The sequence below is a fragment of the Castanea sativa genome, chromosome 3 (genome assembly GCF_040712315.1).
Source record: "Castanea sativa cultivar Marrone di Chiusa Pesio chromosome 3, ASM4071231v1".
Taxonomy (NCBI): domain Eukaryota; kingdom Viridiplantae; phylum Streptophyta; class Magnoliopsida; order Fagales; family Fagaceae; genus Castanea; species Castanea sativa.
Window position 1 is genome coordinate 33,597,178 of NC_134015.1, and position 16,128 is coordinate 33,613,305.

General features: G+C 36.0%; 2 protein-coding genes across 2 annotated transcripts; one reads left to right on the top strand and one right to left on the bottom strand.

Annotated features, from left to right (window-relative positions):
- Window positions 1-857: 857 nt before the first annotated feature.
- Window positions 858-4,075, top strand: LOC142627665 (putative glycosyltransferase At3g07620). The gene is made up of 2 exons (XM_075801538.1): window positions 858-1,830; window positions 2,721-4,075. Exons 1-2 carry the CDS (start codon window positions 878-880, stop codon window positions 3,205-3,207), a joined length of 1,440 nt encoding a protein of 479 aa, XP_075657653.1. The 5' UTR covers window positions 858-877; the 3' UTR covers window positions 3,208-4,075.
- A 1,040-nt stretch (window positions 4,076-5,115) lies between these two features.
- LOC142629641 (UPF0664 stress-induced protein C29B12.11c) lies at window positions 5,116-8,659 on the bottom strand. Its single transcript, XM_075803663.1, has 5 exons — window positions 8,377-8,659; window positions 6,763-6,874; window positions 5,756-5,827; window positions 5,461-5,672; window positions 5,116-5,366 (listed from the first exon to the last, which is right to left on the bottom strand). The coding sequence occupies exons 1-5, from the start codon at window positions 8,484-8,486 to the stop codon at window positions 5,258-5,260; spliced, it is 615 nt and encodes a 204-aa protein (XP_075659778.1). The 5' UTR covers window positions 8,487-8,659; the 3' UTR covers window positions 5,116-5,257.
- Between the last annotated feature and the right edge of the window lie 7,469 nt (window positions 8,660-16,128).

The window sequence follows — 16,128 nt, forward strand, 5'->3', positions numbered from 1 at the left end:
ATTTTTTAGTTCAAAAATGCCCCTACACCCCTATGTTTAAGTAGAGACAAAACTAAAGGACAATCCGGTAAAACTGCAATTCTAACTCCCACTAAAACATTGCCTAAAAAACAGGACCACTCTCCTATTAAGTTTTAAATTACTTTATCTATTTTTAAATTACTTTTTCAAAATAAAAATGATATATATTAGTTTTTATTTATTTATTATTTATTTTGTTTTTTTATGTGATATGTGGCCGTTTTTTTTTTTTTTATTAATTTTTAAGGAAACCATGGGTGGGTTTTTTTTAAAGAATGTGGGGTAGTTTTATTTTTTTACAGAACTTGGAATAGGCGTTTTTTAATAGAAAACCGTAAGGTAGTTTTTTTTAGAAGGTGGGATGGTTTTTTTAGGAGAAAGTGGGGATTGTGGACAATTTTTATTTTTTCATTTTTTTGTTATTAGTTTTTGTTGATTTACGGTTTTAACCTTATTTTTTATTTTTTAGGAATAAGAATAAGTTAATTAAATTAGGAGTATTTTTGTAAGTTGAAAATATAATAACTAACTTTTTGAATCCTCTCAATATATAGAGAAGATAAAATAAAATAAAAAATACAATTTTTTTTTTTTATAAAATAAGACCACTAACAAAAAAAAAAAAAGCCTCATTGCACGCACGAAGCGCGTGTGATGAGGCTAGTAATTGTTAACCTTCATGTTTCAAACAGTAGTAACTAATGGGCATCTTTCTTCTTATAGGCTCTTATTCTAATTAGGATTTAGGAGTGGTGACAAAACTAAAAACAAAAAAGTCGACAGATTTCAAAAATTAATAACACTCACCACCCACACCCAGGCAGTGGAACAAGCCTGTTTTGACTGTAGTTCCAAAATGATTGTTCCTAAAGAACAAGAAGAAGAAAAAGAAAAAGAAGAGAGACATCCCAAACCCAAACAGCACCGCTCTCGTCCTCCCACTCTCCACCTATGCCTCTTGCTCTTCACAGTCCCGGTGGCCGCCTGGTTCATTGTCACTATTTCTTCCCATCTCACCAGTTCTCCCAACATTGATAGTACCCACAACTTCGATCTTCATTTCCCTCCGGAGAGAAATCGAAATTCACCTCCATCCCATTCTACTACATTCCCATCAAGTTCTTTTACTGCAGATTTAGCACCACCATTACCACCCCTTCCTCAAGCAGAAGCAGTAATAATAAAGTCAAAGGCAAATATTATTAAGGCAGTGGACACAACAATGGAAGAATCAGGTCCCTATCACAATTGGCAACTCTTTGTACAAGATTTCAAGGAAATGATGCGCAATTTCAAGATATATGTTTATCCCGATGCTGATGCAACAAACCAAACCCAGTCCCAGTTTGGTCCCATTTTCCTTCCCCACCAAAACCCATTTGATCCAAAGCTAGGAAACTACTTCAGTGAACACATGTTCAAACTGTCTCTTCTTCAAAGTTCCCTCTTAACACTCCATCCCCAACAAGCCCATCTCTTTTTCTTGCCTTTTTCAATCAATCTTCTAAGGAACGACCCTCGTGTTCACTCCGAAGCTTCAATCTCTGAGTTCGTCTCTCGATACATTACCAGAATTCTCAGTGACTTCACATTCTGGAATGCCTCCGCTGGTGCAGACCATTTCTATGTGTACTGTCATTCAGTTGGTCGAGAGGCCGCTTCTAAGTTTCTGGATTTACGTAACAATGCAATACAGGTTACTTGCTCTTCTAGCTACTTCCAGAGATACTATGTTACGCACAAAGATGTGGCACTCCCGCAGGTTTGGCCTCGCCCAAATGATCAACCTCTCACTCCCCCGGATGCCAGGTACTCATTTTTCTTTTCTTTTCTTTTCTTTTCACCACTTTCTTTCATTTTCATCTTTTAAGTTTTATGTTGTTGCTGCGGCTGCCGCCTTGGAAGCATTTCAGTACTAGAAATGGGTCCAAACCCCGTTTAGTTAAAGATTTTGATTTTGATTTTGATTTTTCTTTTGGGATAGCATAACTACTAGAAATGTGTTCAATAGAGAGGGAGAGGGCTAAGGCCGACTCTGACAGAAAAGGATCGTCTTCATTTGCAATGCATCCATTTCATGGTTTACATTATTATAGATCAATAGTTTATCTCTTTGATTTAATGCTTTAGGCACCCGTGAAATCTATTTGAGGACAAACAAACACTAGTCCACTACACCAAAATCCCCAATAATGGTACTATGATTATTATTATTATTATTATTAGGATAAGGGGATCACTATGGTACACACAGCACACTGTCCTTCCCTATTTGGATTTCAAACAGAGAGTGAAAAGGATGTTTTATGAGCTGCAGCTTGGCCTCCAAACTCTGTTTGTGTATAAAACTGATCAAATAGCATGAGTTTCTTATTGATATGCTTCCCTTATTTATGCTGTGCTTACATCAGTCGATTAAGATAAAAATAGGAACTAAGTTAAAAAAGGGGATTGGTCGCAATTTGCTTGCCAAAGAATTAGGAACAAGTACAGACTTCATACCAAACTCAATTACTTGCCACATTTTAACTGACAATGTATATCATGAAACTCACTCTAGGAACTAATGCATATCTGTAGTCCTGTTGAAGCATATACAACTATCATTTTGTAGATGCATTGCAAATATTAGATTCAATTTGCTACAGGTACTTTTTCCTGTTTTGACCACTAACCGCTGCTGGTTTGTTTTCTTACAGGCATAAACTTGTTTACTTTTCTGGACGTATACAAAACTCTCGTATTCGCCAAGAGCTGATAGCTGTATGGGGGAATGATTCTTATATGGACATTTTCTCTGGAAGTACACCTTTTCCTTATGAAGAAGGTTTTAGGAGGAGCAAGTATTGCCTCCATGTCAAAGGTTATGAGGTGAACACTGCTAGAGTAAGTGATTCCATACATTATGGATGCATTCCTGTTATTATTTCCAACTACTATGACCTTCCATTTGCTAATGTTTTGAACTGGAGCAAGTTTTCAGTTATTATCAACCAAGGAGAAATAGCCTTCATCAAAAAGAGACTTCTGTCAATAACAAGACAGATGTACCTAGATATGTACCATAATCTATGCCAAGTTCGGAAACATTTTTTGTGGCATAAAACACCAAGGGGTTTTGATTCCTTCCATATGACTGCTTACCAGTTGTGGCTGAGAAGAAGCATGCATCGCCTATCCCACTAATTCTCCCTGTTGTCTTGTCTCAACATGTTATGTACTTGGAGGGCTGTATGAAGTTTCACATTGTGGCTACTTCCTCAAAAGAGGTTCTTTCTATGTTTTCAACGCATTCCATGCTGGTGGTTACCTCAACATAGTCTGGTTTGGGTCATCTTTCAAGATTCTTTTTAATCCAAATGGCTATAAGTATCTGGAACCCACTGTGGGAATATGAATTCTCATTCTTTTTAAGTGATAATAATACCCAAAAATTGTTACCCCTTGACTATCCAATAATGGACTAGCTGAGTCCTTATTTCACAGAACGCAAGCCTTCGAAAGGCTTGCAGGAAGAGACTAATGGACATATGACTACCATTGCCTCTTGCTTCTAGAATTGGGCAGGAGAGCAGAAAGGAGGATGGAAGCCTTCATCAATGAACTTTTGAAATTAGGACTTAGAAAGAATCAAACCAAGAGAATTGCTCATAGCTGATACATGTAACTCTGAATACTCTTTCTTGTTGGATAATGACTACAAATACATCTCTGCGATTCAAGCGGTCATAGATGCAGGTGTGAATCCAAATTGCTTGATGACGACAAATATGATTCAAGTGCTCATAGATGCAGGTGTAAATCCCAATTGGTTGATGGCTACATATATTGACTATGTGATCCAAGTAGTCACAATTGCAAGGTAAATCCATTATATATGTTATAGGTGGCATTGGTCTTGTTGATAGATTTTTTCCCCTATTGGCATGGATTATTGCAAAGTGTTTACGCTATGTCTGTGTTTACGCTAGAAAAGAAAGATTGTTGTGGTAGGTTGTCAGCCAACGTCACATTTTTGTGTGTGTGTTTTTTTTCCCTTTCTTAATATGTCCTTAAAGATTGTAGTTGAGGTATCCCTTAAAATAAAAATGACAAAAAATAATGTGGGAATGACTTCATTTAGAGTTCAGTATCCGTATCCAATCTCAAAATTTTGGGACTGAGACACGTGAATTTTTTTTTTTAGTCTAGCTATGTGATACTATAATTATCATTTTTTTTAATCTTATTTTATTCAAATTTTTTTTTGGGACATATTATCATTCAATGAGGTATTTCATGTCTATGTTGTATAAAGATACTAATAAACCAAACATAAGATTTCATTGTCTTGGGAATTTTCTTAGATTCTTAATGAAATCAAACATGGATATTATTGTACTACATTCTCTTACATTTGTTTCAAAAAGTAAAATCAAATCAAACAAGGATATAATTGTACTACATTAGAACATTTGTTTCAAAAAGTAAAATAAAATGATCTTTGTTCATAATTGAAGGGTAATGCTGTTACTATGGTCCATTGGTCCATATGTCAAGAAGAACAACTTTTGTGCCACAACTGTATATTAAGATTAGTGGGGGAAAAAAAAAATAGCGGGTCCTTATAGTCATTCACAGCCATCCACATCAAAGTTGTGGCATAAAAATGGTAGTGCTAGAAGAACCTGTATAAAAAAATAGCAGCTTAGAGGGTCCTTATTGTCATTCACAGCCATCCATTGCCGCTTGTTATCCCAATATCACTATTTAAAAAACCAATACGCTGATCAATCCAGTATTGATTCTTTTAGCTCGCAACACACAGCAAAACGCACAGGTCACTTCTCTATCAGAAACTCATCCTGTCCTAGCCACCTATCCCTACCTTATTTTTAATAAGTATATCATGTATGCGAGTTTTTATCTAGAAAATGCATTTTACACCATCTCTTTTATAAAAAATAAAAATAAAAATAAAAATAAAAATATGGTGTGTAGCTCTTAACACCGCCAAATTCCGCAAAGTGAGTTGGATTCACCTTTTTGGTGTATTTATATATGACAGAAAGATGACGTAATTAGGAAAAAGATCACTGCCAAAACAATAAAAACTATGAACAAAAGGTACTGTTATTATGAAACACAGAATAGTGGCTTCTATACAGTTTTAGTCACACATCATACTAGTATTAATTTATTTATAGGGTTTTCTTCAAACATGTAATCAATCATATGCTATACGCACAAGATTAAATTAAATAGAATGCTCGGCAGGCTGGGAATGGTATGTCCGCCTCCTAAGTTGAGACTCAGCTGTTGGTTGCTGCAAAAAGATTCTTGTTGGATCATTAGGATCAACGTATCTGCAAAATGACAGATTTTCACTCAGTTATCCCTTCATGTATTCCTCGACTATATAAAATAAAAAAAAAATACAAGAGAGAGCATTTCACTTACGCAGATCTCATCATTTCATCAACAGGAGTTTGTGCTGCTTGCAAAGGATCCACACGAGGCTCTGTTGCCGAACTATATTGCTGATTGTATTGTCTCACTGAAGAGATCAAATTGAAAAAGAGTGGAACAAAGGTTCCACAGCCACCTTCCTTGAACAAAATCTTGAATGAGTGAGTGGAGTAAAGTGCCCTGTTTTGGTTTTCTGGGACCACCTAAATTAAATTAAAGCGATAATCAGAATAGGATAGGAAAGGGTCTACATCCAACAAGTCTAGAACTCTCACTGATTACTTACAGGTTCCACTTGACCAGAAATGTTGTTGCAGAAAAATATAGGTTGATTAAATTTTTCACCGTGAACATAAAGCTGCAAAACAAAAATCATCCATGAATCAGTGAAATGTCAATACATGGTTGTAGATGGACATAGCCTGACACCTCATATAACATGCCCAATTCCACAAGCAAAGAGATTTTCTGTTACAAGGCTTGAAGCAAAAACATAGCAATATTTGCATGACAGCAAACAATGTCATGAATGAAGCCCAAACTGTAACCAAGCTTCATATTACATCAAAAAGATGCGCAATATGCAACTTCATCACCATAACAATTTCCTAAAACAATGGTCCAATATAAATTAACACTGAGTCACTGACTAACTCCTCATCTTCATATGATCCAATGTGCAATTTCATTGTCATTAATAATGCAGCCAAGATAGTAAATATATAGAATTAGAATAAATGACCACAACAGAAAATCTACTTCACTACCCAAAAAATTAAATAGAAAATCTCTCCCTCACCCTCTCTGGCTTGTTGGCAATACTAGTAGCTAAAACCACATCTTTTCTCCTGGTTGGCTCACCATTCAATTGCACTTTCATAATTTTTCACCATGGGGTAACAGAAAAAAAAGATGAAAAGGAATTTCAAACAAAGGCAAACTAAGCCTGTGGAATGTTATATTCAGCCAACTTTAAAACAAATCCTAGAGCTAACAAATATGAAAGGGATGACCATTAAGCTGCTATAGGAAGGGAGGTCTGAAAAGAGGTAAATGAAATGGTAAAAGATGTAGCCCCAAGCAAAACCAACCACCCAAATTGAAAAGGCAAACTCAAAGAGGTCATTAGGCCCATTGACCCAGTTCATGTGTTACAGGGTTTGTATTTATTTTCAAAGAGGCCATTAGGTGCATAGCAACTTCTTTTAACTTAAAAGAATAAAAAATTTATAAGACATGCAATAAAACGAGCACAAAAAAAGGAGCACAAAAGTAATAACAAGTATTACATACCAGGGGTATATCAAAAGCAGTAACGTTCCCTACAGGCTTATTTGCAACAAAGACCATGCGTATATTTGACAAGTAAATAGTTCCCTTTGCCTTAAGGTGACCTCCATGAGCTCTGAAAATACAAGGTGAGAGTCAGTTAACCTGAAAAATAAACCATTAAAAACTACCTCAGCATTAATAGTCACTCGGTTATATGAGACTTGAGAAGATGATAGAGCTGTCAACCCCCTGAAGGTGAAATTACAAAACCTCACTCACTTATTGCACCCACCCATTACATTTCACGCTCAAATTTAGGTCATGATGATATGAACACCACACATCCACACCCCAACATCACTTTATTAGGTTCTTGTAAAAACGGCGTTTTCCAAACTAGTAACTAAATACCAAAAAAAAAAATCCAGTGTCACTAATTGAATTTCAACTAAGTAATTATCATAATTGAAATCCAATAAAGAAAAAATCATGCTATCAAGCATTGTTGTTTGCAGCTGGGATTGTTATCTGGGGTTTAACAAGGCCCTCAAAAGGGGCTTACGTGTTCCTTGGTCTAAAGTGTGTGCGTACAAGTTGTGCCAGCAGAAATAGTGTTAAGTCTTCTTGGATTTCAACAAAATGAATGTCAGAAAGTCCTGCAATCAAGCGGGTGATGAACCCTCATAGAAAAAAAATACCCAAAACCATTGTTACATAATTCAAGTCTAAATAAATAAATAAAAAAACCATAACCCAATTACTTATGGTATGATAGATATTCTGAGGAAAAAAAACTCCATGCTTTAGGCAGCATTGATCATCATTTGCTCTCTTAAATTTTCAATTCCAACCTCTTGAGAGTGATGAAACTAGCGTAGAGCTCAAAGATCAAACAAGGAGATTCTAGAATTGGAGTATAGTTTGGATGGGGGACCTAATTGCTACTGGCACCATTCAGAAGCTTTTTTTCGTCATTGATGAGTCTTGGTACGTAAGATGCATAATATGGCAAATTCAAGATTTTCTAAAATGAGAATTAATTTAATTGGCTGTAGCAAATTCATATAGAGGTTGAGAGTTTAATAAAACTCTAGCAGCTTTTCTTATAGCTTTGTGTGGGTGTGACTGCAGATAGCCTTCTCTTTTTTTTCCCAGTGTAAAGTGTAATCTTAGAAACCTAAGCATCATTGCCTAGGGATAGAGTTTGGGTTTTTTAATTTTTATGAACTAACCATCCCTAAACCCCTAAAACATGAAACCCAATCCAAGAATCCTATGAAAAACCTAATATAGTGCTGAATTGGGGAAAAAAAATCCTTCCATGTTAATTTAGCTTCAATAATATTTATTACATATCAGAGATTCAGAGACAAATCCAATCTGCTTATATAGCTTGGAATGTTGTCAGTAGAGTTGAATAATAATTTTATTTTATTTGTTGAGAACTAAGAACTAACTTGTGAAAGGATATAAATTGTCTTACTATATATATATAAATTTTAAATTGAAAAAGAAAAAAGAAAAGAAAAGAAAAGAGATGGATATAAAAAAATAAAAAAAAAAGTTGAGATTTCGTATGTTAAGTTAACAACAAGGAGGAAAAAGCAAAAGTTGGAAGAAGAAGAAGAAACAGACCCAGGGATTTTGTCGACTTCGAATTCGACACCGTCTCTGGCCAAAACAAACAACTCGTTGACGAAAGGAACGGGCATTCCATTTGGGAACAGTTGAGGGTTCACAGCCATCACAACAATACCACCAAGATCTTAAATCTCGCTAGTTTGATTGCTACTTTCCGATTTTCCAAGCCTTTTCTTTCTCTTGCTCTTCCTCTCCCTCTTCCTCTTGCTCTCTTCCTATTTTTCTATTTATGATGTTTCCAAGCCTTCGCTTCGCTTCTTTTCTTTTCTTTTCTTTTTCGTAAATATGAAGCAAACACGTATTTAAAACACGTGTCCATGCGCACCCCCAAATCCCAAATTCGGCTGTAAAAATGATCTGTACACGTAGGTAATACAGATAAATAAATAAATAAAAACAAAAACAAAAAATAAAATAAAAATGTTCCCAACTCTAAACTTTTTTTCCCCCAAATTTTTTTAGCCTTTTTATAAAAAATTAAAAATTAAAATAGTCGAGTCCAAAAATATTTTTAAAGGGAAAAAAAAAGTTTAAACTAGATTTTTTTTTGGGTAGAAAAGAGCATATCATAAACGCTCTGTTTGTTTCAGAATCAACGTTTTCTGAAAAGTGGTTCATTTTCCAAATAGCATTTTCTAAAAAACTATATCATTTTTCAATGTTTGGTAACGACCTTGAAAATGAACTTGAGAATATTTTCTGGTGTTTGGTATGCAAATTTTTATTTTTATTTTTTATATTTCTTGTGTAATTTAAAACGTGTGTATTATGTAAACCAACTAATGTAATCAATATAAATAATAATAAAAAACCAAGAACGAATTTAGTTTTAATACTAAAATTTTGATAATAGATACAATCAAAATTAGTTGTCAAATTTTCAAGATCTCTACCACTCATCTTGCTCATATATATGGACAGGAACGTCCACACACACACACATATATATCAACCATTTGTCTATATACATAAAATTAACAGGGGAATACATCTTTAATAAGTACAAATAACAATAACTTTTAATTGTCTACTCTTTTTGTTGGTACACTAATTGTCTACTATGGTCAACCACAAGTCTTTTATATTACTCAAAATTATGTATTTATATAATGTATCTATATAATATATCATTACTATATAGTATTTGCATAATGTATCTGTCAACAAAAAAGATTATCCTATGTAAAAGCAATTTAGAGCCATATAGGCATTATATTTAAAATTTTCGTCTTTTACTTCATTCATTCATTCTTTTTTCTTTTTTCTTTTTTAGTACTTTTATGTGTAAAAAAAACTTCTACCTAGAATCCATCAAACCAAAAATTTCTTAGAAAAAAAATAAAATTAAGTTTGAAATTCAAAGTAAAGAATTGAGATTTGGGTAGAGAGAAATGAAATAATTACTGTTGTAAATATGTTCTCTTTTGCAAGTTGGTAGAGATGAATGAAATAATTACTGAGCAATGAGGGAAAAAAAATCTAATCAGAGAACTGTGTTATAAAGGGGAAGAGAAATATGGAGAGAGAGAGAGATCTATAAAAGAGGAGAGACCAGATTTAGTGACAGTGAGGATATGAGAAAAGAAAAAGAAAAGGGAAGAGAGAAAGAGTGAGAGAGTGTACCGTGAAAGAGAGATTGTTTTCCAAAAAAAAATTTTGGAAAACAACCTATAAAAAACAAGCCTTATTTTTATTAAGATTTTCCATTGACTAAAGATAGTTTTCCGTTGATCAGTTTTTTTTGTACTACCAAATACTGAAAAATGTGAAAAATTATCTTTACAAAAAGTTTTCTAGCAAAACAAACAAAGCGAAAATAGCTACAAGTAACAATTCTATTGCAACAAACTCCTTCCTCATCTAGGGTTAGAAATTTTTTCACCATAGGCAATGGATCATTAAAAAAAAGAAGTTGTAGTATTAGAATTTCCAAGTTTAGATCAAACATCTACACAAACAATTCTTACTCTAAAAAAATAAAATAAAAAATCTACACAAACAATTGGCTTCTTTAAATATGTGTTCAGGCAGGGGAAGGTGAGAAGAGGTTTCAAAGATAGGCTAGTCGAGCTACTATTCATCAGGACTTAAGTTTGAATATAATGATAATTTTGTAGATAAACACATCAATATAAATACAAATCACTTTATACTTCATGAATCATAATTTGTTATGTATTCTTTTTTACTTTACTTTATAAAATAAAACTAAATTTTAAATTAGAAAAAAAAAATTAAAGACACGTTATAACATAAATTTTTTTAAAAAAAAATTTATAACTCATTAGTTACACTGGAAGAGGAGGGATTTGGAACCTAAGGGTGCGTTTGTTTCGACAGTAAAGTAATTCCGGAAAATATTTTCGGCATTTACGGGTGTTTGGCAACACCGAAAATTTTGGTCAAACGGAAAATCAAACCCATTGACCGGAAAATAAACCCTCCCCACCCGGAAAACGTTTTCCATGTCTATTTTACCTTCAAATTGAAATTTTCCAGAAAATTATCACACAGAGCACGAAGAGAGAGAGAGAGAGAGAGCACGAAGAAACAAAGACACAGAGCACGAAGAGAGAGAGAGAGCACCCAGACCGCGCCGGCAAGATCGCGCCCCAACCCGCGCCGGCGAGATCACGCCTTCGCCTTCACCATCGCCATCGCCATCGCCATTGCCGCGCCGGCGCGATCTCCCCTTCGTCATCGCCATCGACGGGCCGCGCGATCTCGCCTTCGCCATCGCCAGTCGCCGCGCCGCGCGATCTCGCCTTCGCCATCGCCGCACCGCGCCGGCGCGATCTCCCCTTCGCCATCACCAGTCGCCTCTCTCTCTCTCTCTGTCTTCGTTCTCTCTGACCGGATTTGGTTTTTGATAATGAGCTTTTTTTTTATTTTTGGGTTTTGTTGTGCTTCATTGAGAAAATTTGATGAGTTTTTTTTTTTTTTGGGTTTTGTTGTTCTAGATCAGGAAATGATATTTGTTTGGAAGTTGAGAAAATGTGAGAAAATGTGAGCAACAATTACAAAATGTATTTTCTATAATATTTTCAAGATGACAACCAAACACCTGAAAATATTTTTCAAAGTATTTTTTCAAATGTTACCAAACACCTAAAAATATTTTCTTTTCCTGAAAATGTTTTCAGCTGAAACCATTTTACACCCGGAAACCATTTACTGCCGAAACAAACGCAGCCTAACTATCATAAACAAACCAAGAGATGGTGACCAATTAAGCTACACAACTCTTGACTATCATACTATAATTACAACCTTTACCTATCTCCTCTTTCATAGATGCCTAGTGCTAAATCACTGTTATTTATCCTCACCCATTTTCCAAGCAGTATGAGTTTTTTTCCCATAAGCATTTAAGTGCAAAATGTGTAGTTCATTACATCCTTATTCATTGTGTCCTAAACAACCCTAGGTATAGGTTAATTTGTCATGTTGCTTCTTGGTACAAAGAAGCTTGATTTCATGGATCTAATGATGTCCACTTCCACTCTTTCCCTAACAAATCTTCTCCAAATCATGGCTTTGATTGAGGAAAAATCAACCTCTAGGAATCGACCACCTAAATTTCCTATTTGTGCTAGGTTGGCCCTCGACTAGTAGTTTGGTAGGAGGCCGTGAGCATGCATACAAAAAGGTGTCGAGGAGAATTCTAACTCTCGTAGTTTAAGATTTAGGCTTCATTCTTTCAAAATCAATTGGGATCCCTTGATTGACTAGGGCAGAGTTTGAAAACCTTCTTTTGATCCAATTCATGTTGAAAAAAAAATTAAGATGTTGTTTTCTAGAGATCTTACCTCTACATCAAATCTCTAATTCTAAACCTTAGCAACGATTTCTTAAATGAGGCTTTTGCTAAAAACTTGTCAGAAATAAGCTTATCCATTAGCAATTTCCTTTGAGTAACTACAATTTTGAATTTTCTTGAACAAGTTGGTTAATATTTGCTTGTGGTGTCTCGCTTGAGGAATGGGGGGGGGGGGGGTTACGTCATTATCTTGTGTTGGTGGTCTATGTATTTGTAGTGGGACTGGATAAAATTGAGGTTTGGTAATATTGGAGGGCAAATACATAGGTGGTAGCCAGTATAGCAAGGGGTAAAAGCCTTGTGATAGAGGAAGAATGACTCACTTTGAGGTGTCACCTTCAAAGGGGCTTCACTAGAGAGATGGAGACATACGAGATGTAGGCTATCTTGCTACTTTGGGTTTTATACTTTTATAGACAGAGATTGTATTACATAAGTTTGTAAATAAATTCATAAGATATTAAAAATTTATTTTTAATTATTGATAATCTAAATAGTCCACTTCTAATTAAAAAAATATAAAATTTTAAATAATATAGTGTTTGTGAATTAATTTTTATTAGTTCATAAATGAAAATTGTGGAAGGGAGTAACTTGAGGGGAGAAGGACATAATGGATGGGCTACCTGAGATGTTAGATGTGCCCTGTTGTTCGTCTGTTTAGGCCCAGTCAAGGTAAGATAGCCAAAAAACCAAAGACCGAGTAGGGAATGGTTCGCCCAAGGAGCCCTAGGAGCACGCCTTCTTCGAGAGATTGGGGTCCAGCCCTAGAGCCCCTAAGGCAATCGACGAGGAAGGAAGTAGGACGGAGTAAGTGAAAGTAGGATATATCTTTCCTAGAGAAGTGTCTATCACCTTCACATTCAATACTCCCTGGAGAATGACCCTTGAATAGTACCAGCACAACTTTCACAGCTTGCTCTACCACCACCAGCAAGGCAGTAATGAGACAAGTATCCAAAGCCAAATTTGAGGGACGTCCAAGTGGAAGGTCAGGATGCACTCCCTCCTACTATATATAAAGAAACAAGTCCCCCTATTTGGGGAGAGAGGAAAAAAAACATTGGAAAAGAAGTTTCTAGAAAGAGATAGAGAATGAAGTACAATAATTGTTGAATAATTGTGTTGTAATTCGAGTTCCTTGGACTGACCGAGGAAGATTTTTTAATACCAAAACTTTGTTCCCTAGCTTTTTCTTAAAAAAATATTCTTGGTCTTACTTATCCTTTCATTAGCCTTGCTAAGGTATCCCTACTTAAGCTTTGGTTGTTGACCACGACCATCCACCTCTTTCAAATTAATTGTATTGGGCTTAGCAAGACCCTCAAATCATTGGGCTGGGCCTATTGCCAGCAGTTTGTGCCCCCTACAAAAATTATTCAATGTAATCAATTAAAATAATATACATTCAACTATAATTTATTTATTAATTATTAACATATATTTGTGAAATGGTAAAAAAATTTAGTTGTTGTATCAACAAGTTAATCAATTAGTTCGTGAACAAGTTTGAGCATGTTTGCAACAAATATACTTTTAAAAGGGTGTGGAAATTTTTCTTTGAACTGGTCTCTACAAAAGATGATTTTAAATTCCTTTTTCACAAGTTCCACTTTGGCAAATACAAATTCTTTGTACCACTTTTTGTGAACTACTCTTTATTCCACCAATCACTACTTGCCATGTTTTGATTAAATTTTCCTTATAAAATAATTGAAATTTAAAATGGAAAGCAATCATACACATGGTAAGTAGTGATTGGTAGAACATAAAGTGGTACACAAAAAGTAGTACAGAGAATTTGCATTCCACTTTGGCTCGCTATCTAGTTAGTATTGCCAAGTCAACAATATGGATGATAAACTTTAAACTTGTTAAAATAGAGACAATTTTATGAATAATGCTATTTTTTTAATTGGATAAAACTTAATTACAGTACTTTAGGCGTGTAGATGCTCATTTTTGTGGAAGCCTAGCAAGAGGAAAGGCCCAAAGACATGGGCAGAAGAGAGTGGGATGAAAATGCCATTAAGCTAAGTGGTAGGAATAATAGATAATGGGTCCATAAAGCAAATAAATGGGCCCTAAAGAAGTAAATGGGCCTAAAATGGCTCGGAAGAAAGAAATAACAAACCCATGGGCTGTATGGATGTAGAAAAGTGAGAATAGGTCACGGTTGTCACAGTAGGCCCAAGGCAATGTAGGTAAAGCAAGTAAGGGGCAATGAAGAATCCATGAGCTCCAAGGAAAAAGTAAGAAGCACTTGGGCTAGGGAAACCCAAGAAGTTAGTAAAAACCCATGGGAAACATAGAATTGGAAAGGGTCAAGGATGCCCCCAAGAAGGTAAATGGGCCAAGGATGCTCCAAAGGAAAGTAGGTGGGACGAGGGAGCCCGCAAGTAGTAAAGGGCCCAATGAGTTTATCGGGCCTTCAGAGAAAGAATGAATAGAAAAGCCCGGAGAGACCTAGCAGACTTGGGTCAAGCAAACCTCACAGCAGGCATAGCATAATGATGCGGTAGGAAACAAATAACAAGGGCTAGAAGCATAAGAACAACCCACAATCGGACAAGACCCAGCCCCTAAGTGAAGCAAACCATAAATGCGAAGTTAGGGAAAGCAGCCCACGTCATAAGAAGCCAAAGATGAACAACAGACAGGGCAAATTGACTTTCAGACCGCGACAGACACACAAGCAGTGGGCAGAACTTGGATAAGCATGAGGCAAGGCACGTACAAGGCCCAGGCACCACCAGCCTATACCCAGCCAATATAGGAAAATGGTGAGGTCATGGGTCAAAGGTAAAGGGGTATGGTTTGGTGGTGGGGAGAGAGAAAAACTCATTTTCGTGTTTCCTACTCAAGTCCTTTTGGAGGCAATGTCCTACTGGGATGACATACCACTTAAAAGAGGCAAAACTAAGGTAGAACCACTAGGTGCATGCCATGAGGGATGGCAACCTCTGGGATATAATAGCTAGAATCACAAAGACAGTGGGAGTAAGAAAACGAAAAGAAAAAAGAGAGAGAAAGAATCAGAGAAAATAACAAGGAGAGTAAAAAACGCAAAGAAAGAAAGGAAAGAATTAAGGAATAGAGAGAAGAAGTAAAAAAGAAAAACAAAGAGAACAGAGTGGTAGGCATGCACCGAATGGGTTAATCTCCCTCTCCAACCCATGCTCTCTGGTAACGGGAAAAGACCTCCTTAAACACAAGTCATTTAGGCCCTCCCCTTCAAAGCAGTTAATTTCTCCTTCAGAGAGGTTAATAGCGTTGAAGAGGTGATTCCCCTTCTTGACTTAGGTTTGGCAACACAACTTGATGCGGCAGACTGACATTCATTTCCTTTAAACTTACTGTTATTCATTCAATACTTATTCTCTTGTTGTTGTTTACATAAAACGGGCATCCCTTATCAAAACCCATTACTTGCTTCTGTCTGAATCATAAAGGAATTTATTATTATTATTTTTATTATATCTGTCTGTCATAGTTAACGTAACAGTCCTACCTGCCAAGGGCATGTGATCAAAGCCTGATTAACAGGGGCATTATTTGTGCACAAGCTGGACCAAAGAGGTTTGCTCTTGGACCGGTCCCAACTCCTTAATCTAATCTTCGGGCCTAGTGTAGCGGCAGGCGGCCCAGCCCACACATTTAAATTGGTGACTTTCACTGGGGAGTTGGAAAATAGACGGATACAGAGATCCTCGCAAACAAATGCTGCCAAAATCCAGGACAACACGTAATATGAGTGCTATCCCCTCGCAGGCTGAGTCGAGGCCAACAACGCCCTTCAGCCCAATCAGGCAGAAAGCATCAATGAACTGGGGGCTAAACCGCAACCGCAGGCAAGGAATCCCGCTGATGGTATCAATGCTTTTGTTGAGGTGCTACAAGCACTACAACACTCACAACAGCAAATG